The sequence below is a fragment of the Seriola lalandi genome, unplaced genomic scaffold, assembly GCF_002814215.2.
Source record: "Seriola lalandi dorsalis isolate HSWRI2012SDOR001 ecotype SW California unplaced genomic scaffold, Sedor1 jcf7180002054898, whole genome shotgun sequence".
In the NCBI taxonomy this organism is placed as follows: Eukaryota; Metazoa; Chordata; class Actinopteri; order Carangiformes; family Carangidae; genus Seriola; species Seriola lalandi.
In genome coordinates this window covers 3,359,325-3,387,272 of record NW_019525450.1, presented here as the reverse complement: position 1 = coordinate 3,387,272, position 27,948 = coordinate 3,359,325, and the positions used below count along the sequence as shown (strand labels likewise).

General features: G+C 39.0%; 2 protein-coding genes across 2 annotated transcripts in view; one reads left to right on the top strand and one right to left on the bottom strand.

The window, feature by feature from the left end:
* cep89 (centrosomal protein 89) overlaps positions 1-27,742 on the bottom strand; it is a 52,894-nt gene extending 25,152 nt beyond the window's left edge. Inside the window, exons 1-15 of the mRNA XM_023429602.2 lie at positions 27,479-27,742; positions 26,737-26,843; positions 25,784-25,930; positions 24,793-24,982; positions 22,841-22,892; positions 21,255-21,362; positions 19,195-19,440; positions 18,272-18,414; positions 16,445-16,528; positions 15,543-15,646; positions 14,232-14,347; positions 13,917-14,097; positions 12,510-12,677; positions 10,566-10,707; positions 7,993-8,082 (exon numbers count right to left, since the gene is read on the bottom strand). Coding sequence (XP_023285370.1) covers positions 7,993-8,082; positions 10,566-10,707; positions 12,510-12,677; positions 13,917-14,097; positions 14,232-14,347; positions 15,543-15,646; positions 16,445-16,528; positions 18,272-18,414; positions 19,195-19,440; positions 21,255-21,362; positions 22,841-22,892; positions 24,793-24,982; positions 25,784-25,930; positions 26,737-26,843; positions 27,479-27,520 — 1,920 coding nt within the window. The 5' untranslated portion in view covers positions 27,521-27,742. The remainder of the gene's footprint in view (positions 1-7,992; positions 8,083-10,565; positions 10,708-12,509; positions 12,678-13,916; positions 14,098-14,231; positions 14,348-15,542; positions 15,647-16,444; positions 16,529-18,271; positions 18,415-19,194; positions 19,441-21,254; positions 21,363-22,840; positions 22,893-24,792; positions 24,983-25,783; positions 25,931-26,736; positions 26,844-27,478) is intronic.
* LOC111672234 (E3 ubiquitin-protein ligase RNF182) lies at positions 174-4,324 on the top strand. Its single transcript, XM_087180243.1, has one exon. The coding sequence runs from the start codon at positions 180-182 to the stop codon at positions 900-902; it is 723 nt and encodes a 240-aa protein (XP_087036369.1). The 5' UTR covers positions 174-179; the 3' UTR covers positions 903-4,324.
* Positions 27,743-27,948: the final 206 nt, after the last annotated feature.

Genomic DNA, 27,948 nt, shown 5'->3' with positions numbered 1-27,948 from the left:
TTCCTGCCAGGCAGAGATACACCAGATACTGTAGTCAGAAACATCCACTTGTTTCAGTGCCATCTGCAACATACTATTCAAAGTCACATGTAATGCTGCACTATATTATCATTATCCTTCTAACTCTTTTTCTCAATCTGTCTCTGCCTCTATATCTTTCCCCAGAACATGACTTGAAGATGAGCTGCCCTCAGCCTGAGTTAGAGGAGAAGGACTGTCCTCCACCAGAGGAATTAGAGTGTAAAATCTGTTACCAGCGCTACAATGCCCACAACCGCAAGCCTAAGATCCTGGACTGCCTGCACCGGGTCTGTGCCCGCTGCCTCATCAAGATCCTGGATATTGCTGATGGTGCAGGCTGCATCTCCTGCCCCTTTTGCCGACACCAAACTGAGATCACAGAGTTTGAGGTGTCATCCCTGCCTGACGATGCTAACATCATGTCCCACTTGGCAATGCGGGACAAATCCTGGAGCTCCGACCACAACAAGGAGGTGGTTCTGACTCCAAAGAGTTTCTCCTCCTCTAGCCCATCTCATGACTCCTCTAACTGCCTGGTTATCACCATAATGGAAGTGCAGAGGAACTCACAGCACTCCCCGAGCCGCTCTGACATTTACACTGAGCAGAGCCTGGACTCAGTATCAATGGGCTCCAATGGGCCAACTGATCAGGATGCCCTGTCCAAGTTCTGTAACCATGTCCCACGCATCCTGGTGTGGCTGCTGGGTTTCTTATACTTTGGCTCGCTGCCTCTAGGAATCTACTTGTTAGTGATCCAGAGAGTGACTCTGGGTATTGTATGCGTTAGCTTGGTACCATCAAGTTTGACAGTCTGCCTGGTCTATGGATTTTGCCAGTGTCTGTGTCAGGGAATGTGTGACTGCTCCACCAGAGGCTGATATGATGTGACTAAACTGATGGTCCTTGGATGGGATAAAATGAGCGGCAAAAAACGGAAATTTGGTTTGTTATGTAGATAGATATGAGTTCCAAAAGTGAAAGTGATGTTGTTTCCCCAACAAGAGACTGACTGACTACCAGTTAGTTACTTCAATGCAAATAATGGGCCAGTCAGAACATCTAGGAAGACCATTTTCAGTGATGGTCTACGCTTTTAGGATGAAACTCAGAAACTGGTTCGGCCACAGCCACCGACAAGCTCTGTTAGTAGGAACAGCGCCTATACCTACATTTCTGTAATGTATTTTTGTGACCTTATTTGTTCTGTGTTGTGTGTATGACCTAGTCTAACATTTTAGATTTGAGAGCAGACCTTTAATCTTTGACTTAAACTTTGACAAAGTCCTGGGCCCTCATTTATCAGCGTTGTATACCAACAAAAACTTAGCAATCATTTTTAAGTGAAGGGTGGGATATACTTTCGGATGCCTGTACATTTTGATTCAACTCTAAACCATGAATATACACAGCACCTTCTGGTGAAAAAGCACTACAAATGAAACATCACAGACCAAATAGCAAGGGTATTTATATCATAGACCACATGAGCAAACTATTAAGAAAAATTCACAGAATTTGAATCTTCTACATTACAAGTCACTTAACAACTGCATTTATGCATATGATTGGATAATTAGCAGTTGTCAGTAAGAACAAAGTGGAGGAAATAAGCCAGTATTTATATTAGCACTACATGCTACTAAATGTTAAAGCTACAGGTAACTCAGAATTGAATAGATTTCAACTGTGATACTGTCTTGCCATCAGCTCCTGAAAATATCAATAACTGTATATTGTATGATGGAGAAGCATTGGCCCTGACAATGGATTTAAAGATATCAATCTGTTAAACCTGCCGATACAAGTCTGTTTCAACATCTTTATATTCTGGCTGACAAACTCTATGTAAAACAGAATATGGAATATTGCTCTTCAAGGGATATGTGATTGACAGGTCATGAATTAGCTGAAGTTGCAAGAAAAGCACTGTAGCGTATTATTGAGCAATGCAAGAACTATTACAGGATTATTCACCACTAAAATTCCAGATCTTAGCAGGAAGAGAAAGAATATTTGCATGCAATGCACATTTCAAAATACAAAACACAAATTGCCAAATTTGTGAATTGGCCATAATACTTTGTTACCCGTTTTGGGCATTCAGTATGTGTGATGAGGTTGTTATTATTACTTATTTAATCTGCCCCCTCCTTCTCTTTCTCTCCATCTGACTCAAATACACGCATGTCAGTCAGGTTGTCTTTTTGAGTCTATCTGGTATATGTAACACATAAGCCAGACTCATATCTCAGGTTTTTTGATACTCTTTTGATGTTTAGCAACAAACTTAAGTTTCTTGTTGGGTTGAACAAGGCTGCTTGGTTGTAATTTTTAGCCAGCCCTAAACACAAATGTTGCTGACTGACTGAGTGATGGCCGAGCATTTAAGTCACCCTTTAGAAATTGCTCTTTCAAAATGGTTTGGTGCAAAGAAGTAGCCAACCTACCAACTTTGTCGCCACATTTATTGACTTTTCACACCCCTTTTTCAAAAATGTACCTAGCAACAAATCTAGCTACTTTTTGGACAAACCTTAGCCATTTTCTGTGGAAGACAGTCACCAGTAATACCCCATGTGTGTGAGGTCGGGCTTTCCCTCTGTAAGCACAGCTGAATGCAAAGCAGCTGACATTAATGACCGTCTACCTTTCTCTCTGAGTGATCACTTTACAAGTAAATCAAGTCAAAATCACAGCACAGTCTTTGCCAACTTTGTGTATGGTGATTTTGTCTGACAACAAATACGCAAAAACATGTAAATGAGAACAACTTTACTAGGAATTCGGCTGTATCAGAGGCCCTGCTCAGACCTGGCATTAACATGCATCTTTGGTGACGTCTCAAGTGACCACTTGTGATCAGATCTTACTTACCCACTGTATATGCAAATAAACATGTATACGTTGTTGTTTTTAGCCAGTCTGACTATGGAAAGACAGGTTGTCAATGTGTTTGTGTGTGAGAGGGAAAGAGAGCAGGACAAGGAGGGGTTGAGTGAAAGCACTGTGCACAGTTCTATCATGAAATACGATTTTAGCCATTTGAAATAGTAAAACATTTTCATTTCATTATAAAACTGTGGTGGGACTAATTAGCATTAGAGTGATTTGATCTAAAATGCGTCCTAAATGTGTCTTTGGTGCACTCACACCTGAACTTAGAGCTGTCCACCTGTTATCAGATCACCTGAGAAGGATGTTAGTACCAGGTCTGAACAGGGACAAAATACTGTAGATGTGAGCACAGAGAGGAGGAGAGAGGAGGGCTGAAACCGGCTGACACGAGCTGACAAATAGCCCACCACATGGTCCAGTCATACACAGTTTTGATCTAGTCTTGTTTTTGTACAGGTTGTAAAAAGCTGATTGGACTCAAAGGTACAGTTTATGGCCATCGGAGTCCTCTCTTAACCTCCATACTGACATGGTACACATATACTGCCACACTTCAGCCATGTGGATTTGTTATTGTGTGGCACTTAAATGTTGGGTCTATGTGGCATCTTGAGTTTATTTTGTACGTAAGAGAAATATGCCCCTATGTGTATCATCATGACAAAAGTCACAATAAACTATGGTGTTGTTTTAACAATTATTACACTTTTTAAATATAATTTCAAAGCTTTCATTGAAGTCTCCTGTAGCTTTAAGCTTCTCCTGTGGGTTCCAAAAAGTAGTTTTCCTTATAGCTCTGTGACCACAATATATATTCTACTGTGTTAGAAGTTTGTCCTCCAAGACATCTTGAATTGCTGCATTCGTAAACAGCAATGATTTACATTTCCAGCAGCATTTAAAAGAAGCTTTAGACTATAAATTGTTTCATGTAAATGGAAGTTGCAGTACAAGAGCATGGTGATTTACTTTTGGCGGTATTTGGAGCAACTATTTACATTTGACAATTACCAACTTTCTTTCACTCCTAAACACCCACATTTTAATCTTAAGAGTCAAATTAGTAGCTTTTCAGTACAACTTTGATCATTGAGGGCCCTTGACTGATTATTAATTATAAACTTCAGATAATGATATTTTTTCATAAAAATTAAAATGTAGTATTTTGGAAAAAATAATAATAATAATTTTGTGCTAAACTGTTCCTGTAGAAGTGCAGTTTATTCTCTGACATTGCAGTTTTTTACTTTCTTTTTTTCCTTTCCTTTGGCAACTTGTCTCGATCACTGTCTCTCTACCCTCTCCTATGTTTTCCTGTGTTTCTGTCTATGATCTCCTCAGCTCTCAGCTTAGTGCCACACTTCTGATTAAAGACAATGGAATAAATGGAGAATAATTTTCTATATGTTGCTTGTGTGCATATTTATTTTCATGGATGCTGGCTCCTGATTAAGTCCACCTTTTGAATGTCAGCACAATCAATACTGTCATCACTGTTTAATCTTGCATAGTCTGTGTCATCAAGCTCAAAGAGACTAGATGCTGTTATACTTCAAACTAATGAACTCTAGAGCCTGACCAATATTGGATTTTTGGGGCCGATGCTGATACCGATATTAGGAAGTAAAAGAATTCTGATATCGATATATCGGCCGATATATATAGAAACACTTGTGAAAAAGATATGTAATGAAAGCAGGATATTTTACAGTTCAACAATAAACTTTTTTGTCCAAAATGACATCAGTGCACTGAAACGGTAAACTTCACTGGGAACTAAATAAATAACTATAAAAATAAATAACTAACGATAACGATAAGAAAAACATAAGAACAAATATGTTATATGTTATATATATATATATATATATATATATATATAATTTGAATGAAAACAAAGGATCAAATATGCATAAAATGCTGCCTATATAACTTGACTTGACCCGAGGATTTACACAGCATTATTAGTTCTTAATAAAAGTATTCATATCAGCGCATATCGGAGAATATATGCACCAATACTGATATATCTGTGATAGGCCAATACTGGACGATAAAATCATAAGGCGAGTACTGTCAGCCTATGATTTTTTTAAGCACTGTGATGGTCAAAGACACACTGTAATAAGCCATAAAGTGCTGCTGGGACTGATTTATACAGTGCAACCAGCTGGAAACAAAATAAGAAGAGACAAAGGAAAGAAACATAGTAATGAGAGATGACAGACAATGGCAGCAGGTCAGACAGTAGAAAGAGATTTTATTTTCTGCCTGACTGGCAGAGCTGTTGGACAGAGTGCTTTTCAGGGGAGCGTTTGTCCTGCTGGTTGTACTGTCCGACATCTACAGGACCCTGCCTTTCATCTTTCTCAGCTTGAGTGGCAGGTTGCACAAAAAAAGTCCTACATCTGAAAAAAGAATGACCATATTGGTCCAAATGTAAGACAACTCTGAACAAAATACCAATGAATAATCCACAGACCTCACTGTCATCAGTTTTTATAGGGACTGTTTCTCTCTTTAAAAATGTACTAATTAGCACAGTTGACAGTAGTTAAGTGTAGTTCATCAAGGATGTGTCGTGATAGTATAGACTCCTTAATTCAGCTTGCTGCCTGTAAGTCATCTCACGCTGACGTCAAGCAGCGTGGGTCATGCAAACGTGTGACCTTGCTATATTTATACAAGCACTCAATAAAATATTCAACATTTTCAGGTGTTTAAAAAGATGGGGCATGAATTTTAATTACACATGAATAATGTACTCACAATCTGTCCTCCCTTTATAGCACTCACTAACACAACCCCTGTCTTTTTTATTGATAATGCAGCAACATTCATTTCAGTCGCTATAGGTTTATAACAATCACATGAAAAGTGGAGTTAGAAAGCAACTGCTGGAATTTACATGAACTGTGAGAGCTAGAGATAACAAATCCACATTATAATTAATCTACATCCCCCTCTCAGAATGAGTCACCTGCCAACTGCTGTGAGGATAAACACCTCATCAAGTTCAATAGCCCCCATGAGCTGCAACGGAATACAAAAGGGATTGTACTGTACTGAGGCAGGTAAAATGGTAAGGCAGAAAATATATACCATTTGAAATTCAATTTTTAGAGAATATAATCATTGAGCTTTAAAATGGAACATCTGAGAGAAATCTCAGTAATGTATCCACCGTCTTGTAGACCTTTATTGTCATCTGAATAGTATATTTGAGGGAGATTAACCGAAGGCAAATCACTACCTGCTGATGCATGATTCATTTATTGTGTTGTGGCAGGTCTATCACAGTCAGTGGTTTCAAACCTATGTTGTAAACAATCTTTACATCATATACAGCTCGAATACAACATCTGCTACACTTTGAAGAACTATAATTCTACCTTTAAGTGTTGTCTTACTTAATCTCTTGTTTTTCTGGAGGGGTATGAGCGAGTACACTAGTGAAGTACAAAAGGAGGAAGGGAATAATATCCTGCTACACATCTATAGCTCTCGTCTTTCAATGGTCTGATCACCACCAATAGAAATCACATTACACACATAAACACACAACTCTTTCACTCTGGGCTGTTGCTATAGAGACACTAATAAAATTGTCAGAAGAACTGAAATATTTTCCCTGCTGTGGCTTGAGTGACAAGAGCTTCTGACAGCTGGAAGACACAAAGAGCACTGGACCTACAGCAAGGCACTGATACTGCCAGACTAATAATGTGTTCACGTTTGGCATAACAAACAAACAAACAAACAAACAAACAAACAAACAAACAAACAAACAAACAAACAAACAAACAAAGGCTGTACCAGTTGGATTTGCAGCACAACTGTTAGCCATACTAGTTAGTTTCAAACCAAGATGACATTGTAGGTAGATGTAGAAAAGGTTGCCATGGTGACTCCCTAGAATAGGCTCCATTTTAATTTCATAAAAGGGGTAGAATCCATGCAGTTTTGGCCCGGAATAGATGAAGAAAAGCTATGGCCATAGTTGTGTCTTACACAGCAACTGCCCTTTATAAAAAACCTCCATGTAAAACAACTTACACCAGAAGTAAGAAATCTTTGAAAGAGTCAAATATTGCTACAACTGCCTATCCAGCAGCACATCATACTGCTAACTGCGTCATGCTACTCATAAAGTGTACATATACACTGCTTGACTTGCTCCCCAGTTTACCTGATTGCCTGCCTGGCACTGAGCCTTCTGTTTATGATCTGAGCAAGGGAGTGCGTGCCTGCCCACTGCCTCAAATCATTTCTGTCTTGTACAGTATCTGTATATAGGTTTCAGTTTTGTATATACTGTATATGTCGCATATAGTATAGTCCATAAATTAATAATATACAGAAAGTAATAAGCAGCAGAAATAAAGTATATGAAAAAAAAATAACGGCCTGTATGGACATGTGCATTACCACAGGTTAGAGAGAACTCCATAACTAACAGCAGCAGCAGTGTCGCAGGGATGCTCTGAGATCAGTGGATCAAAGTCTCAGAGACCAGTACACACAGTGCCATTGATATCATAGCTGATCATTATGTCTTTATGGTGATGTTTTCTTTACATTTAACCCACAGATTGTGTGTGGTGTGATTCTGGACTCTTGTAAACTAAAGTCCTTAGAGACCCAATACGCTCAGCTCGAGAGATGACAATCTGAGTGGCACAACTGTGGTGAGGGCCGATAACAGATGGTTTATCAAGTGCAGTGGAGTGGCCTGATCAATAGGAAGTAGATTGGAGTGTCATCCTGGGCAAAATGAAGTTTAGGTTTATGCATCAACTGAGCCAAAGCAGTAGCCTCACAAGCTGACCTGGCATCATGGGTTATGGTGGAATTTACTTTTAATATACTATTTTAACAAGGTAGTTTTAAAGAACTAATGATGATCCAACAGATCTGGTTAACTCCCTAATCCTCTATGTAGGCCACTAAAAGATGAAGCAAATCCACTGTACTGGTTTACCTTTTCAAAAATGCTGAAACATAATTCTTATGATAAAATGGGCCATGGGGTTGATTTTAGTCAGAAAGTAATATTTGAATAAAGGAACTTACTTTGACTTCTTCCTGTAGTTTTCCAAATCGCACAGTGCCATTCAGTATCCTGCTGATGAATCCCTGCTTTTCCTGCTGAAGAACTGAAGCCTGGTGAGGTAGAGAGGGGAGATGGGAGGTTACTGATCTAAGAGTGGAACACAGAGGGGGGTGGAGTGCACAATTGGATGAAGGAAATTGGAAATAAGGATTATGGGAGAGATGGGTAAAAGAAAAGAAGGAAAGACTGTTGAAACTTGCAGTCGCCCTTTGAGAGGCACAAACACTGCCACAAACTACCTATTTTCAGTTTTATATAATCAATGATTTTAAAAGGGGTACATGGAAATTACAGAAGCGATTAGCAATACAAATTAAATATCAAATTATTAACCCAAACAATTTCTGTCAGCATATAACACAGCTGGTGCACTGATTCCTAATCTGACTTCTCTCTGCCTCTAAAAAGTTACAAATCTGCACAGATTTGTTAAAAGAGGGTCGGAGTTTCATTGTGCCCTCAGTAAATGTTAATTTACTATAATTTCATTTAGAGAATTAATCTAATAAACTGTCTTTTTGAAAGAGTTTCAGTCCCTATTTGTATAATTACCAGGATTTCACCAGGAAATAACTTGATATTCACTACAAAATGCAGAAAAGAGAGTGTAACTCAAAATTTTAAGAAACATCAGCAAGCTGTCTAAACATAAAATACTGTTATCCTGGTGGTCTCAGTCACTGAAGTCAACAACAATTAAAATGTAACTGATGTGCCAGTGTTCTTTAAATGTGGACATAGAAACAGTTCTGCTGCTCTGTGCTCCAGCCAAAATGCAGCAAATAAACAACTATAATAGCTTAAATACCAGCACACACACACACACACACACACACACACACACACACATCATTGTGGTCACCTTGTCCTCATCCAGAAAAAATAGGTTCTTGTTAGCTTTAGACCTGCTGCCTCTAATATAGTGTCAAGCTGACCTTCTACAAGCTCTTGCTTATCGTCTAAACAGATATGGCAAAGTCCCTGCATCCATTAACATTTACCAGAAAAAATTTTCTCCATTCTTCTTCCAGACATGACGCTGACTGAGCCAAGTACATACTGAAGTACTTCCTTTGCTTTCAACTATTTGTTTCAGATAAGCTCTAGTTTTTGATTTAATAAGAGGTATATTGTGGCTTGATTTTGATCAAATTGAAGCCTTTGTCAAGTAAAAATTATTTCTTTTGTGATGCCTGTCACCTCGTTTTAGTTTTTGCAGCTGTCAGCAGCCTGCACATAAATCAAGCTCATTTAGTAAACTAACAGAACTAGGAGGCTGTTAATTAACTTTTCTGGAGTGAGAGCACTGCCTTCTCAAGGGTATGTGGCCTGGAGTTGGCGCTCGCAACACTTCCACTAGTCCACTAGAAAAGAAATGTCATTCTGGACAATTCCCATTGTTCAATCTTACCTAAATCATTTATCACTCCAAAAATTATAATATGTCCAAATCTTTAAGCTTGATTACTTCATATTCATTCCATAGAAGTTATTAAACAAATGTTATATATGTTGTTATGTAATGTTATATACACACATCTATACATCTCTCTTCTACCCAGTTATCCTGGATAAATGCGTTGCATGATGGAAGTCTCAAAGACACAATTATACACAATCCACAATCTTGACATATACGTTTATATATGTGTTATTTTTTCTAATATAATTATATTGTCTGTGACACTTTGGAAATATTGTCTACCTCATATTCAGGCCAATAAAGCATATTGAATTGAAAATTGAACTTGGTGGGACAGTGCAGCAGGTCCAACAGACGCTCTGTGATGTCTCTCTGAAATCCTGAGGGAAATGCAGCCAAACTGTAAGTGTCTTCTCAGTACAGGGCTATTGCTAGCTGCAGCGGTTTTCCATTTATTGCTCAATCAATGTACCAGTAAGCCATGACAGTCAACCAGCATGTAATACCAGAACGATGAGTCTATCCGAACTAAATGGAATGCAGTTGTTTCCAATTACACCTGTGCTTTTCCCGCTGTGACAAGTCTATTGCAGGCACCTCAGTAAATTCAGTCGAATGCATAATTAGTCACACTTATCATACTTACACAGTTGTCCCTGCATTTTACTGCTGACATGAAGAGTGTGCCTCAGATTGCAGGGGAAACTGCAGCTGTTTGATAAATGAAGTCCCCAGGCGCAAAAGGTTTTGGAAGAGTTTTTTGTTTTTTTTGTCTCTGTGGATCTGTTGCTGCTTCTCACTATATGCAGAGGGCAGCATTATGGTTTCCAAGCATTTCCCAGGTTGTCCGTGCTGCTGTAGTATTTCCTGACTGTCAAATTGTGCTCTGGGTGCCTGCCAGCTCTGCTGTGGTTGTTTTTATAATCCCACCTGCCTGCACACTAATTAAATACCTAGCAAATGATCAAGTACACTGCTGTCAAATCATACGGCTGACACTTCTAGTGACAGCCTAAAGGTTAAATAAACTCTATAGTTCCAAAAACAACTCTCTATATATTATATGATTAATATAAAATTGCTGTACAGTATCAGTAACATCAGTAGTACCATGTGTAGTAGTTGGTCTCTCTCCTGCGAAACATGCTCTGCCACAGAAATGACAGCTCCAAGGTAATGCCGAATCTTTTCCTCCTTCAACACACACTCTTCCTTCTGCCGCTTCAATACACTCATCCTCCTCTCAGCCTTCCTGGATGATGGAGAGACGGGACAGAAGAACAGAATAGGTAAACGAGGATTAAAGCAAAAGATGGAGAAAAAGAGTAGGGAGAAAAAATATGCAATGGGATGGAGAGGGATAGGAGGACTGCAAAACACAGGAGCACAAACCGGAGGAGCGAGGAGATTTAGGAAAAATGTAACAGGGGTTAAGGATAAGGAAGATAGCAGATATAAGTGTAGGAAAGGAACAGAAAAGAGAAGAGAGCTTAGTGGATAATATCTTGAGACCCTGTCAGCTCGATGCAGGCAGGGTGAAAAAACTGTTGGTTAATCAAACACCTCCCAACAATCTTCACACTTCAGAATGAGAAAGACAACATTAATCTCAACTTGCCTACAGGGAGCAGAGGAAGGTTGCAGAGACCAGAGCAGATTTTAGAACGGCTATAATCCCTGACACAAAATATATGATGCACTGTTGGAAAATAACCTGATCTGAACGATAGTATTTGTGATGCTGTCTCAAAGCCACTGTAAACTTCAGCTTATGCCTGTACAGTGGTTTAAATAACATCACCCTCTCACACTAGGAATTTCATGTTTTTCTTTTCATTTTTTGGAGTGAGAATATTTATCTAAACATGAGAAAAACTTCAGTTGTGGGCAATTTGATTTAACGAGGTATTCATGTTTCTTCCTGTTTAGTTTGGTGAGATTTTCCATGTCACACCTTGATTCAGTAATTATTAGCCAAAACTGTAACCATTAGAGGCACTGCACAGGCAGTTTTTTATCCTAGCTGAATGCACCTCTGTCTATTTTGGGCAGAGCTATCTTGGGAACTATACATAGTCATTAAACGTCCATGCACTAATAAGAAAAAGATGAACATGTGAACAGGTGGAACAAAGCTACCAGACTGAAGGAGATGTCCAACAAACACAGTTTGTACCCACACAGTCCCTAGAAGAGCCCTAAACAAGTAAAAAAGTGAAAACACACTATTGATTGAAATAACTACATTCTTCTGCATTTAACAACATAATAAAATTACTTTATACCATATTATTAAGAACCACATACCAATCTTAGAATGCTTAGAACATGTCCATTTAACTACCGGTACCTATTTTTAACTACATAATGCATAGCTTTGTGCTAAAATGTTTGTTCAACAAAAAAACACATTTTAAAATATGCCAAATAATAATAGCTGGAGCAGTACTGACCACACATTTTAGTCTCATCTAAAGTAGCAGTAGCAATAATAACAGTAGCAGTACACCCTTAACCTTTATTTATTCAGGGGAGTTCACTGAGAGCCAAGTTGACTTTTTCAGGTAAGTTCTGATCATACAGTTGTATACACTCACACCTGGAACCTGCCCAGCACAACCACATGCTAATCTGTTGGCCACTGAGCAGCTAGGGGTTAGAGACCTTGCTCAAAACATGGTCATGGTCAAACAACACACAACACACAACCCACAGGTCTGGAGAAGAGCATTTGTATAGTCCAATCTTTTGACATGAAGTGTGTGGTAATGTAATATCCCACTTTTGAACAAGCTGCTCCATCTGTCTGTTGTAACAGCTACCTGCTCAGCTTCACAAAGTGACTGCTTCATCTCCTGCATAATTTTTGGACTTAGACTGTAACCTAATTTACTTTGACTGTAGTGTCCTAAATCCAGTTTGGGTGTAAATCCAAATATACTTTGACCTGACCAAAAGCATGTCTAAGACGCAAATCCATCAAGGATCTGTGTGGCATGTGCCAGGATTCATGTGTGAGATGACAGCAGACAAAGAACTGTGAATGTTTAGTACCTGTTGGCTTGTCTGGTAAGCTCAAGCTCAGCCTCCATTCTCTTTATATCAGCAGTCAGATTGGCTTTGTCCAGAGCCAGACTCCTATTCTCTTCCTGCAGACGGGACACTCTAAGATGCAGCTGGTCCATCTCACTCTTGTTCTTTTTCTCCTGCTGCTCCAGCTGCCTGAGAGCCAAAAGCGGACTTTACAGCACATTATAACACAACATCTGCTACTTGATCAGTGTTTCCCCTAGGCTGACAGCCTTGGGGGAACAGGTGTGCGTGGGGGGGGGTGTGGGGAAGCAGGCTCGAGTAGCATGTTCCTGTAGTAGAGGAGGCAGCAGTTTCCACAGGTCCACAGTCATACACCCACATTTCTAGGACCCTAGTTTTTCATGCAGCTGCCACCTACTAAGTCAGAAAGTAGTATTTGCGTGGTGTCGTTGCCCAATCCATATTAGAAACACGATTTGTTCTACACACACTAACCCTACCCCTATTTTTACCCAATTCAGTAGTTGGCGCTGTCACAAAAAAGGTCCTAGAAGCTCCTAGAAATGTAGTCCTTGGACAGCGGTCATGAAACTGCAGCAACTAGCATCCTCACCACTGTCACCAGTGACTGATATCTTGGCCTGACTTTCAGACATTTGGGGTCGACATCTGTCTATTGGAGAGGGATTTATAACACTTGGAAAGCTTTTATTGCACTGAACGTCAACCTATCTCTCCTCTGCTCTACAAGTAAATGACAGCAAGTGTAGAGTACAGTCGCTCACACTGAGTAGAAATGAAATGAGTGTACATACAGTAGGTAATTGACATAAATAAAATACTTTTAATTAATAAATGTATCCTGTCACTATATAATGTACCATATACTAACTAATCCTAACTTACATCTTTATACTACTTATTTAGATTGATATGTGTAAAGCCTACGGGCTTTCTTTCCCTCCTCAATCAAACATAACTAAAACAGTTACAGATATGATTCTGCTCTACCACATTAATGTATTTTTCACATCCCGGTGCCTCTCTGTTGCAATTAAAAGCACAAATCCTCAGGGGCTACTCATTTGCTCTTCTCATCTAGTTCCTGTTTTATATGCTACAAATCAAATCTACACTGAATTAATAAACTGAACTAAAACTTAGCTGAGGTGAAGTGTTAGCAATGAGGAGCTCTGACATCTGGCATTTCTGGATGAGAATATGGACTTCTATACAGCAAGTGAGAATTTGTATTACTTATAAACTGTTATACACATAAACTGTTCAGGGTTTGTGTTAAGTTCTTCTTATTCTCGCTTCAACACAGAGAGAAAACAACGGTGCCCTCACTTAGAAGAAGGACAGTTGTTGATACTGATTCATTCATATTTTAGAAATATTCAATAAAATAAGACATTGATGCAGTACCCTCTGAGTTTCCCAGCAATGTTGCAGTGTTCATCCCAGGTGACAGCATCCTTCAAGCGGGCCTGCAGAACTTGGACCTCCCTCATATTTTTCTGCACCTGCCTCCTGCTCTCTTCCAGATCCTCCTGCAAATGCTGCTTTTCTGCCTCTAACAACTGCAGTTGCTTAGACACCTTGGATACTACAGAGAGGAGAAGGGAAATTGAGTGTAAACAGTCTAAATGAAAGCAGAGTGGATCAGAGAAAAGAACCTGCATCTACAGTTAGCTATAAGAACTTGATTTTTAAATTTAAGTCTTTCACTGTAGCCAGTACCTTCAGAGTGGTGTTTACTATGGTTGGCCTTGGCCTTAACATGCTGAGCCTCAAGTTGATCAATCAAAACCTGGTTCTCCTTCAAAACCAGAATGGCCTGTTGTTGTAGCTCATGACTGTAGAGTGAAAGAGAGAGGGAGAGAGATTATGTCTATACTTACACAGGCAAAGCACAAAGTCATTTCAGGAATAACATGAATATAGCAGTTATAAATTATTATTATTAAACAAAAACACATATCACTGTATTAACTGGTACTGAATAGGTTATACCTTTTTCTTTATAATCTTATATTGATTTTATAAAAGAATTGTATTACATACACCTTTTTAAGTTAAATGTAATGCGTTCTTTATCCTCATAACTAGTTTTGGATGCATTAGTGGACTGGAGAACAATCAGTGATCTCTGAGTGAAAGAGCCTGAAAAACACAGGATTTACCATTTGACCTGAAAATCTATGGAATGACCATCAAGCTAGAGATGGTGAGTCACTTAAATGATTACTTTGTTTGCATGCAAACTGATGTACTGTAAACAGCTCTTAACACTTTGTCTTACATATTAGGACAGCACAATAATAGGTAATATATTCTACAGTAACAAAAGTGAAATCTGATCAGGAGTTTCCAACCTGGAGTTCCTTTTTCTCTTATAATCATCAGTAAATGGGGTGATATGGTTGTCATTAAATGTGGTAGTGTTGTCATAATCATGAATACTGGATAGTAAATAACTGTTCAGTATTCAGTGGTCGACTCAGTAAGTTGGTCTCTATAAGAGCACTTTCTGAATACACTGAATGTAAATGTGTGCAAATGTATAAGTAGTAATACACACACCTACTACTAGAGAGCAACAGCAACAATGTTAGATGGACAATTTAATAGATTAATGTCTCAAACTGCAGCTGTTTCATGTTAAAGTGAAAGCAATTATCTGACTCACCAGAGCTACTTACTATGAGAAGATACTGTAAGTTTGTAAGTGTCAGTGAGCTAGAGGGACCATGAAAGAAATAGTAGTGAAGGGGAAGATATAGGAGCACAGAGGAAAATGTAAAGGTTTTACAACTTTTTTTTTTATCATTTCACACAATATACTGGAAACATTAGTAACAGGCCCCAAGACAGACAAGAGGAGGTATTTCCACTACGAGGAGAATGAGTGGTGACAGTCAAGCAAGTGCTGACAGTGTTGAACCACCAAACGCACGCACACACGCGCGCACACACACACACACACACACACACACACACACACACACACACACACACACACACACACACACAGAATAGATTTCTTCTTACCAGTCTTTCTGGCTGACCCCTCCAACCTTTGCAGTTTCATCATGGAGTCTCTTATTTTCTTTGATCACCTGCTCTACATGAACACGCAACCTCTTCACCTCCTCCTGTTACAAGCAGACACAGACACACAAAGACCTCTGATTTCAAGGATGCAAGATAAGAGCTTTTAAACTGGAAAAAAAAACAGAACTCTACTCCAAGGGTTAGGGATCCCGTAGCCAGACACCATTCCTGACTGTGATTACAACCTGTGCTCCTGTTGGCACTGTTACTGTTAACACCATGCACATAAACCTGCTGAGTACAATCTCACTGGCAACTGAATAGTCCAATGCATGACACTCTTTTTCCCTGAAGACTGTCACTGAATGCTTTTTGATTCTTATTTGTCTAATAGGAACAAAAGAAGGCTGTGTGAAAAATGTCAAGTTTCTTTTGAAGGATCTCTAATCGGCATCCAATAAATTCTTCTCTTCTTCATTTTCTTTTGACAGTTGAAATAACCTATTATTATCAAAGTCTGTGCTTGAGGATGAAGAAAAACTAAATTTCAGTTCCTCCACCATTTACAGTAACAGCCTTACAACAAATACCATTGTTTCCCTCTACAATCATAGTTTAAGTTATGCACAGCCTCAACACTGTTTAGGTAGCCATTTTATAAAAAAAAAATAAAAAAAACAACACCTAGACAAATACTCTGTCATGTTCACCACAAAGTGTATTGCTGGTTTTGATCCCATGGGTTGCATATATCCAAGGCAACACATGTTGATTAACTTTTTGCTGCTCCGATAACACAGCCCACTAACATTATCATGAAAGTTGACATCATAGCTGACTGAGGGGATAATAAATAGAAACTCACACAAATGCATACAATGAGTCATAAACACTTTTACCTCTGTGGTTTGCAGAAGTGCATCTTTCTCTTTTATCCTCTCTTCGTAGGCCAGCAGTAGAGGAGATAAATACTTTGTGTCAAGCTACAAAAAAAGGACAAACAGAAATTATTCAAATTAGCTACAACATCAAATAAATCTATTCCCATATAGGTCTCACTGAAGGCAGGAAATCACTTTTGAGCTCACTAGTCACAGTGGTTGGTAAATCTGAGCCATACCACATGCAAATGGGCTTTATTTTCCTTATTTACTCTGCAGGGTTCCAGTAATTGTGGACAGATACTGAACAACCTGTCATTCTGATTTGGTCATTTGAGTGATGGCGCATACCTTCTTTCTTTCGTGCAATTATTTTAGTGAATCTGGCCCTGAACTTCCAAACTATCAGACTGAGCAGGAATGATTTCACTCATTAAATCTATTTCATGAGGTTGAGATGGAAAAGACTGGCCAGCCTTTTAAATTAATAGGCATTATTTTAAATTATCATCCACCTGTATTAAAAATAAATTACTTGGCTATTAAACTAGCTAGCCATGTTAAAAATATTGATTAGCTAAATTTGACCATTAACCACCTTAGATTACTGTCATGTTATATTAGTGTAATCATTTATACAGGGATGAGGAGACCCTGAAAAAGTCAGTCAGCATATCATCATCATAACCATGGTCAATAATGTATGTCAGCTTTAAATGTCCTTCACACACCCAAAACAATTTAAGTAACTGTAGAAAAAAATGTTTTGTATTTTGCCGTTTCTTCTGTACAAGGAATGGAAACATTTCACAGGAAATCTATTCCAACGTTTTCTGTAGTAAAGAATATCACAGTTGTATAGTAACAACAGAACCAAAGGGGAATCAAAAGTAAATGATAATGTTTATGTGACCTATGGAATTAGATCATTTTAACCAACTGAACCTATTCACACTTCTTCTTTCCCTTATTACTGCATTATTTTACTGTAAAACTACTAACTAATCATTTTTCTTGATCTTATGCTTTCACCAGCCACACGTCAACTGTCCATGATGAGGGCTAGCAGAGCCATGCAACTACAGAGGAAACTGGTAATGATGAGAGCAGAAGATCTCCCGGTGTGAAGGCACAGCGTGCGGAGCCATGATTAACGCACACAACAGCCCAGAATGGACAGAGAGCCACAGACAGGAATAAGAATCTCTTTTAGTCCAACAAATCAGATGGAAGGACACACAAAAAGAAAACCTTATGCTCAGCGGGGTTCTGGTTCGAAGGCAGAATTTTATCTTAAAGGTTTGGCTGCAAAGAAATGCTAAAGCTATGAAAATAAAGTGATGTGCTGGTAATAGATTCTGTACGAAAGCTGACTAAATTAAAGTAAGAAGAGAGGTGATAAAAGGATTACATTACAGGACAAAATGGACTAAAATTTATCGTGGTGGAGAACAGAGAAGAAGAGGTGAATACAGTAGAACTCAGACACATCTGGTTTAATTTAATTTTGGCAACTTGAGCTGACTGATAAGTGGGAAGGTTCTCAGTGCCATTCCCTGACAGTAGGGGCTCTACAGATAAGCTTTTTAAGGCTGGCTATTTAAGTTCACTGCCAAAACTCTCCTGATGCAGGTACAAGCCTATGACAGTTCTATGTCAGCTACAACCAGGTGTAAGGAGGTCACATTCATTGTCGCTATGTAAATTTGATTGAGTGTATTTCCACAAAACATGATTATATTCTGTATCAAAAACACTGAAGAGAGTCAAACATAAGAACTTCACTTCATACATAAAATGAGGTACTACTCAGAAGCAGAGGAGTCATCTTGTATCTTGTCATACCTCCTGTTTGGACAGTGGTCGGAAGCGGGTTTGGTAGCGGCTCAGTTCCACATTCAGACGGTGAACTGTCAATTTGAGGGCATCATTTTCATCCACCAGCTCCTGAGCATGTTGCCTCAGATTCTGTAGTTCTGCCTGACTGCCTGGAAGCACAGTGCGTCAGGTTATAAATATTTTTGAGATATTAAATAATGATCTTATTCAGAGTACCATGATACTTAAAAAGAAAGTACTAGAACAATTCATAAATCTCAAAATATTACAATAGTTTACAAACAAGAAATGTCACAGTCAAGACCTTAAAGTCCTTACAATATGAAACACAAGCTATGCTTATTATTACATTTTTAGGAGGAAAGAACAGAAAGAACGGGTAAAATCTAATCTTGAGAAAACTACTGTATGGCAGGGTGGGTTAGTGAGACACTCCATATGGTCTGCTGGCTGACACTGAACCTCAACCTGAGAAAGGAAAACAGAATTTCCCCCTCGGAGTATAATAAAGAGTACATAATCAATGTGTCACTGGCAGAGACCGCAGGAGAACTCCAGTACTTTTCCATACTGCTCGTTCCAGCCCACCAGGAGGTCAGAGTCGCTAACCACCAAATTCAGCCTGCTGCCCATTTACACTGCCAATTTTCCATCCTCCTTTAAACTCTTTTTGATTTTCTTCACTTTCATGTGTCTTTTCATTGTTCCCTCTCCCCCTTCTTCTCATCATTCTGAGGAGGTGCTGTGGGAATCGAGAGTCAGAGTCGTATCTACTCCCAGCACAATCTCCACCTCCTTCCTTTACCCTTGCATCATTCCCTCTCTCTTTCTCATTTCCCCTTCATCCCCTTTCCTCTGATACTCCTTCCTTCACTCTGTTGATTCTCTTTCTGTCTCTCTGTATATGTACAGTGGCTCCTCCACCCTACCTGCTGATGACCTCAGGTTTGAGGAGGCTTGGCTGTGACTGATTTCCTGTTCCAGGTGCTGCAGTCTCTCCTCCAGTAGCGTTTGTTCACCTGCCATTCTTGCTTTCTTCGGCAGGGCCTGTACCACCTTCCTCTGCACCTCACTGTACGCCTTCCTGGGCTGTGGAGATGGCTGGGTGGGGTGTTTTGGGGTTTTGGCTTGGGTGGATTGGCTGGGGTGGTCAGTGGTTAGGATGGGTAGCACAGCTGAAATATGACAGGTAAACACTTTTAATGGCAGTACATAGAATAATAGATGGAAATGTACTATATTCCTAAAACATATAATAGAGTCAGAGGATTACTTGTGGGAATACTTCAAGCAAGTATCCCACATGGCTGTTACATAAACAAAGACATTTGTAGAGTAAGCAGAGATACATTTCTTGAAATATTATACATAACAAAAGCATAATAATTTGACTGTAACTTTGACAATCTCTTGGACTATATCATGTGACTAAAACTAACAACTGTATTAGCATACATTAATTGTACAGTAATAACCCTGCTAATAAAGGGTATATCATGGAATAGTGTCGTATGGTATTGGCTGCCCTTTGTCACAGTAAGACAGAAAACGCCACCATTGCAAGAACAGAGTGGAGGGAAGATAGGAATAACAAAAAGATGAGAAAATCAACAGCATGCCCAATATACTGTTAACAGGTACATGGTGCAATTCTCCTTAATTGCTACCACTGCCTTTCTCGTGGATATGAGAAATCTTGTAGCATGTAAGCTCAGGGGAACTCAGGTATATTACATTTCCCTTTAAATGCTGCTGAAGCCCTTTTCATTTGGGGTTTAAACTTTAAAACAGCATCCTATGTAGACACAGGTTTGCAACTACAGTAAATACAACTGAATATACATTGATGGTAATCTAATACAGATACACTCTGCAATTACCATCACAAAATACTGGTCTTTCATGACATCTTAGGCACATGCAGAGAGAGGGCAGCATGACCAGTCAACAGCAGTGTGCGGTGGGTAGTAGTGCAACCAGTCAACAGTGGTATGAGGCAGGTGGAAATAAATCATAGGTAATGGCTGAATCATTTTTCCTGATCTAAAGCAAGCCTTGTTTTTTTACTGTTGTACTGTAAATAAAAAGCTGGCTTATCCCTTTTACAGACTTCAAAGATTGCAGACAGATTTGTACACTGTTATACTATAAATTCACTGACAGTACACAGTACACTATACTAATGCACTTTACAAAAAAAGACAGTAGACTCTATCTGCTCAGGAGACTTGAGTATTTTGGAGTGAAGGGGGCACTGCTGTGGTCCTTCTATGACTCTGTGGAGGCATAAGCCATTTTCTATGGTGTGGTCTACTGGAGCAGCAGCATCTCTCCTTCTGACAGGAAAAGACTGAAACAAACTGATAAAGAAGGCCAGCTCTGTTCTGGGATGCCCCTTGACCCAGTGGGGATAGTGGGCTACAGGAGAATGATGGCTAAGCTATCATCCATGTTGGAGAACATGTCCTACCCCATGCAGGGGACTGACAGCACTGAGCAACTCCTTCAGCGACAGGCTGCTGCACCTGTGCTGCTGTCAGACTGTACAACAAACACTGCACTCAGTAGACCACACACACACCAAAGACAACTCACCATGTGGAATTATAATTAACACACACCAACTGTGCCAACCTTTTATGCTGCCATTTTTGTTATGTTTTTTTAAGTATTTCATATTAACATTTTGCAGTTTCTCTTTTCTTTGTACTGTCCACTTTGCTGCTGCAACACTGCAAATTTACCCACAGTGGGACTAATAAAGGAATATCTTATCTTATCCACAGTGAGTGCACTGGTAAGATCTAGGTCTGAAGCTGTCTATGTAGGGTAGGTTACAGCATGAGAAACGGAGAGGCAAATATGAAGTGTCTCTTTAAAGTTCAGCTACACAAAATCAAATTATTTTTCATTAAGGATTCAGCTAAATGAAAAAAACAAAAGTCAAAATTACAAGAAACCAGAAGGCAACTTTAGGATCTTCACTTACAAGGTACACCATCTCTCTGACTGCCAGAGCTCATCCTGACAGAGGCTTTCTTCTTGGTGGACTCACATCTGGCCTCAGGAGACTGGACACTGGTTTCCTCAGTGAAATCTGTTAGATAAGAACATAAAAACATCATGGCATCATTAAATTAATAAAATTGCAGAAGAAGTACTGGGTACTGTGGGATTAATTATATAACCCCATTCTACCATGAACTGCATATTGTTATATAAAAGTGACTTTCCCCATGGCTTGAATGTATTACAGGCAGCCTGCATGTAGCATACACACTTTAGTGATTAAGGTAGGAACATTTGAGGAACACTTAAATGTTTTAATTCATCACCACCAAAAGCCTGAGGCCAGCTCTGGTAATAACAACTATAATGAGGCTTTCCATTAAGCTCTAATGAGGTAAAGCTACATTATGGCTATTATGAAACACATGTTGGCTGCAATTCTTCACTAAAAGGCAGAGGGCTCATGCAGTACATTTTGTATCTGAGCCTGTCAGATTCTGTGATATTTTTTTGTATGGGCAAAAAAATACACTAAAATCAATTTGCACATCTTTCTTTATATCATCTCAATAGCAAAGTGTACATGTCCACCAGATAGCTTTATTGGAGGTGCACTACCAAGATTTTATTGTTGCTGGGATGTCCACTTATTCAGAAAGGCTTTGTGTTTCTGAATTTCTAGCACACTCTTTTGAAGGTGCTCCATCAATACAGCAAGTGCTGACTTAAGGGTCTCAATACTTCTGTCAATGTGATATTTCAGTTTTTCCTTTTTACAAAATTTGCAAAAAATGTCTAAAATTCTGTTTTTTCATTGTCATTATAGGGTATTGATGAGGGAAACTTTTTATTTAAATTATTATAGCACGGGGCTGCAACATAACAAGTGAACTTAAGGGGTCTGATTACTTTCTGAATGCACTTTGTTGTTTTATATTTACAGACACTCAGCACAATATTATCTGCTGAAGTTGATGTTATCACCTTAACTCTAATTAATGTAAATGTAATGTAAACTCAGAGGACTCCAGTTTAGAGAAGTCAAACACAATATGTTTGTTAGTGACAAGTGATAGAACAACATCCTATATAAATAACATGGTAATAAATATAGAAAAGGTGACATGTTTTGATTTTGAAGGTTTGATACTATACAGGGTGTGTGGAGGCTGAGCACCTACAATCATTGGATCAGCGCTCAAAACAAACTTACCACATAAAAACAAAATCACAGTATGACCAATAAATATTCTAAAATTCAACAGTCAAATGTGTTAAAAAAAAATTCTTGAGTAATTTCTTGTGTTTTCCAAGGAGGCCCATTGGAAAGCTACAATACGTAGATATTGATCACTGAAGTTGTTTTCTTGGGCTTTCACATATGTAACTCTTAAATAAACAGTGCTCTATGGTAAGTTTAAACGATGATAAATGATAAATCACACTATACTCAACTTTTTGTCCTATTTATTGGTTTTGCTTTGTCACTACTATGTTCACACACTTGGGACTACATATCTGTGTATAACAGTGTCCACCCATCTCCAATTAGTGTGAAGTCAGTACCTGAAGAAGGAACTCTTCTGCCAGACATCTGCTTTGGTGGGGGCATTTTGGTCTGGAAGACAGACAGACATAAAATACAGACAGACAGGCAGGCAGTCAGACAGACAGATAGTCCTTTCAAAATGATTTTCCAAGCCCTGCTGCCTGGATCCCTTTTGTGCAAGGCAATTTCAGAGACCACTGCATTTATGGCCATTGTCGAAATGACAATGGACATAAGACCTTGTGCGTTTATTGTTGTGAATCTTAAGAGACAGATGTGAACAATGTGAATGAGTCACAGTGTTGGCTTCAGTGTAAAGAACAGTCACAGCAGAAAACCAAGAGCAGGAAAGAAACAGCTATAACCTGTTCATTTTATGCCACAATTATAAGTCTGATGGACAGAGGCATAACAACCATATGACTAGAAAAGATACCATAGTCATATGTTCACATGGAAACACAGTACAGGTATTTTTTCACACCCACTCAAATCCTAATCCTGAATAATAAAGACAGCAACTGATGAAAGTGGCTGTCTCTTTATGGTTGTGTATATTTATGAAGGTATAGCCTGATGTTTCGTGTGGATGTAATTTGTATGGTGGTACATCATTATGTTAGACTTTAAAATATGAACTGCTACACTTTGTGCTCGCCTTATATTTTGCAACAAGGAATACCAACCTCTTGTTCTGTGTTGCCAAAATATTTTCAACTAACTCTGACTGAGTAATGTTGTGAATAAACCAGTAGCCAGCTAGACTCTACAACGGCCTGGAAAGACAACTGACAGGGGGAATTGACCATTGGAACCAGTATAGGTTAGCAACTGAAGGTAGCAGTATACAGGAAAAGAGCATGAATAGAACAATATCCCATGAGTCTGTGAGAGCAGACTTTTGGGGATGTAATCACTGAGATACTGTCTTACTGTCTAACAAGAAGAAAGTACATACTTTATATAGACCGTGGAAAAAGACTTGACAGTGAGTAGGCAAAGCAAGCCATTTCAGGCAGTGAGAGAAAGACATTTTAGAGGTGTGACAGGGGAAAAATGTACGCACTACTAATACACTGTAGTCAGTGACTACAGTAAATCACAATTACAAAGGCACATAAAAAAACTGCACAAGCACAGTGGAACAAACAACAATAGCCAAAATTAAATCCCCACCAACACTAATTAAAAAGAGCACAGACCTCCACCAAGGACAATATCAATCAAGATAAATTGATTGTTAAATTCATACTCAATGATCAGAGCTGCACCAAAATTGAATGGGTTCTTCCCTGGCTCATGCCCTATTCCTCCACCTTGTGCAGTGCAAATCAGCTCAGCACTTTTTGTGTAATCCTGCTGAGTAAGCAAACACGGGTGAAAACCTAACTCCCTTGGCAGAGGTAAAGATGACTTAGATGAATCAAATCCTGTGACAGTTTTAGCAAAAACTAAACAGATCACTTTTCTACAGTACAAGACCTCTATTCTATGTACAGCTGTGCCTCCCAGTGGGTCTGACAGGTATCACAATGCCCACAATTAGCTTCAGAAGCATTAAAAAGTGAACCAATTTTAAAAGGTATGGTCTTCCCTCAACACACACATTCAACACAGACCTTGCTTAAAGCAGATATTCTGACTTGTCATAAAATTAAAAGCACAGGTGTAACTGATAACATGATAACAATCTCTCAGTGTACATACAGAGCCTGGGAACCGGCTCAGATAAATGTAATGCATGTCATTATTGAGATTATTAATTACACCTGTGCTGTTCCTGCTCTAACATGTCTAATTATCTGTTATAAAACAGATTTACTGGCAGCTGGACAGAGCAATCTTTTGCTGTTGGCCATGAAGCAACTCCAGCTGGAAGTTAACTAGTTCGTTAAAAAGCTGTTTAACAGCATTATTTATGGTGGGAAGAATTTTTCATACGTAACAATATCTTTCTGTAGAACCCTACCTTAGCTTTCACAGGCAGCGCGTAAACGGGATCTGTGATTGAACAAGTCTCCCCTCTGTCCAGTGTTTGGTAGATATGGTCCTCCCTTTCCTCTTCATTCTCTAACTCCTCTTCCTTGTCTTCCAGCTCCTCTGAGTGGTCAGGGGAGGACAATCGTGGTCGGCTGGCCAAATTTTCTGACCATCTGTCTCTGAAGAAGGTAAGAATTTAATATTTCGAAAGAACAGTGTTGGAAAATTTGTTTAAATTCTATTTTTATAGAGGGACAAAGTAAAAGAACCTATCTAACTTCTACTATTAAGTATTTCACACAGCAAACATTTTGACTTGTCATACTAGGAAAAGCACAGGTGATACAATAGCTCTAACATATTCAAGTGTCACAGAAGACACGAATGTGTGACATTGAATCAGCATGCACAATATCAGGACCCTGAAACTGAAGCAGCTAAATGAATGTCAGGTGTCATTAATTATTTTATTTTCACCTATGCTTTTTCTACTATGACATGTCAAAATGTCTTCAGTGAAACCTACTTTTAAAGATTAATAAACGGATTTTTAAGGCTCATTAAAGGCTCACTACAAGATGAGATGGTTTATTAAGATAGATGTTGTCAAGGTCATGAGGAAACAGATAGAACTGAAGAAAACCAGGGCCTATATTCAATATTAAAATCTATTAAAACCATATTCTTGCATGACAATCCTTCCCTCTTTTTCAAGGTCACATCTGAAAATTTACAAATAGCTCTTCTGCTTTTACAGCCCCTTTTTAAAAGGTCATAGAATTTCTACTTTAAAAGGCGCTGAAATTATACTTTTACAGCTATTCCTAAAAACAGGACCAATCCACTGAGCTATTTGGGACCGATTTTCTACCCTATCACATTTGATAAATACAGGGTTTAAATTGGAGGCCACCTTGCATAGTGAGAATCATTTATCACAAAGCTTGAGATAATACTGGTGTATTTCCCAGGGGTTTTACCTATTATAAAGTGCTGTGCTGATGTTTGGTTCAGATATGAAGGACTCTGATCGTTCACTCTCAGAGAAAGACCTTGGCCTGGCAGGAGGGAGGGCCCATGTCTGTCCAGTGAGCGAAGAGGACAAGATGGCTGCTGCTAAGGCTGATCTGCATATGGAAAGCCACAGTTCATTTGAGGAGAGACAGACACTGTGTGTAACAGAAAGGCATGAGAAATGCAAACTACTTGTCAGATCAAAATTCCAAGTCCATAATTTGTTATTGCTAATGTTATGACACATTAAGTTCAACAGCTATCAAACGCTTTAAATGGGTTTGATGATATTGTTTTAAATTCACCATGTGCCATTTGGATTTTAAAGCACAACAATAACCCTGTGAACCAGATACAGAAAAAAAGAAAAGAAAATAGACTCCACTTTATCATTTAAGTTTGTGGCAAAGGAAGGAGAATGTATGATGAGAATTAGTGATGATTACATCAATAATGGCAACAGTCTTTTGCATTGCAGTGACAATAACAGTGAAAGCTCTTACATGAAGAAACCAGATTTCAACTTGCCCACATGTAGTATACATTTGGGATAGGTAGAGGTATCAACTTGAACAAATGGGTCAACAATCTGTTACCATCTAGCAACAAGATGTTACTGAGGTAACTTGTTCAAAATACTGCCCATTAGTTGCCCAATACGTGACCCTTGAGAGACACTACATTGTAGAGGAGCTGTTTCCTCAGAATTCATTCAGCTGCTGTGCAAGGACTTTTCACTACTGCTAATGATCATGTGAATTTAACCGCATGTGGTTATTCAGCTCAATTTCCATTGAACATTACAAAAAGATACGGGCAAAACATTACAAAAAAGTGGTTTAACAGGAAATAGTGTCAGATGAAAGGCAACAAAATGAAAGGATGTTGAAGGTTAAAGGTGATGGAGAGTTTTAGGTACCTGGGTCTCTCAGGTGAGGGGTCTGGGCTGCGGGGGGGTGGGGTGCGAGGCACAGCAGGCTTTGGAGCAATGGAGGCAGCAGGGATCAAACCAGGGGCTATATGTTTCTACACAACACACACACAGGGAAGGTTAGGGAGAGGGATAGCATAAAACACATTATGACACAAACACACACACTGTAGGTTATATGACAATGGTTGAGGAGGATTAAAGTTAGTACATAAAATAACTGTTAACACTCAAAATGAGGAAAAAACAGAGGTTACATGGGAGGATGGGGAAGAATAGAAAGGATGATAACAGAATCACAACATGACCATTTGATTAACGTAATAGCAAGCAAGCAACCGCCTGTTACAACAGTGTGCTTTTTCTACCGGAAACACACTGTATACTGGTCACTACAGAGCCAGTATTCAATCATTCTTTGACTACATTTCCAAATAACAGCAGAGAAGTTGTGGACGATAAATCCCTCAGTTTTCCCAATGTTTCCACTTGAGTTAACACAACTAATATCACACACCACAAGAGGTATTAATGCTAATAAAATGACGTTACCACTCGTTAGCTTGAATGTTTCTGAAATTATTCAAATTTTGTTGATGTTAAGTGACGAAGTTAGCATGGTTTCAATGGCAAATAACAGCTAGGTCAATGTGAGCTACATGACAAAAGGCACTTTAGCTAGCTGGAGACAGAAAAGGATAATTTGTTTTGTAAAACACTCAAAACTTACAAACTCCTTGTCTTTCTCCCTCCTGAAGCTGAATTTTAACATCGTGGAAAATAGGTGTTTGATACTTCCTTCACTAGCTAAGTTATTGTGCCAGTTTAGGCAAACAGCTTGACTCGTTTACCACGTATTCTTTACGTCTAATCGCATTACAAAACTTTACTTCTTGTTGTCATATGTTTCAAATTGTTTGTCCTCCTTTGTCTTAAAAGCGATAAAGCAAAATGCGTTAGCTAACTTTATTCAACAGGCTGACTGCTCGCAGGTCCCTCGTATCTAGACGCTTCACCAAAAGAACACACGTCGCTACAAAAGCAGCGTTGATTGGCTAAAAGAGAAGAGAGAAGCCAATCAGTGACTGTTGTAATTCACCTGGCAACGAGGTCCTTAACAACCAGCGGCCTAGCCGAAAGGGGGCGATGTTGTTCCATTTAATGATCAGCTCCAATGTTTAAAAAAAATGAACATATCCG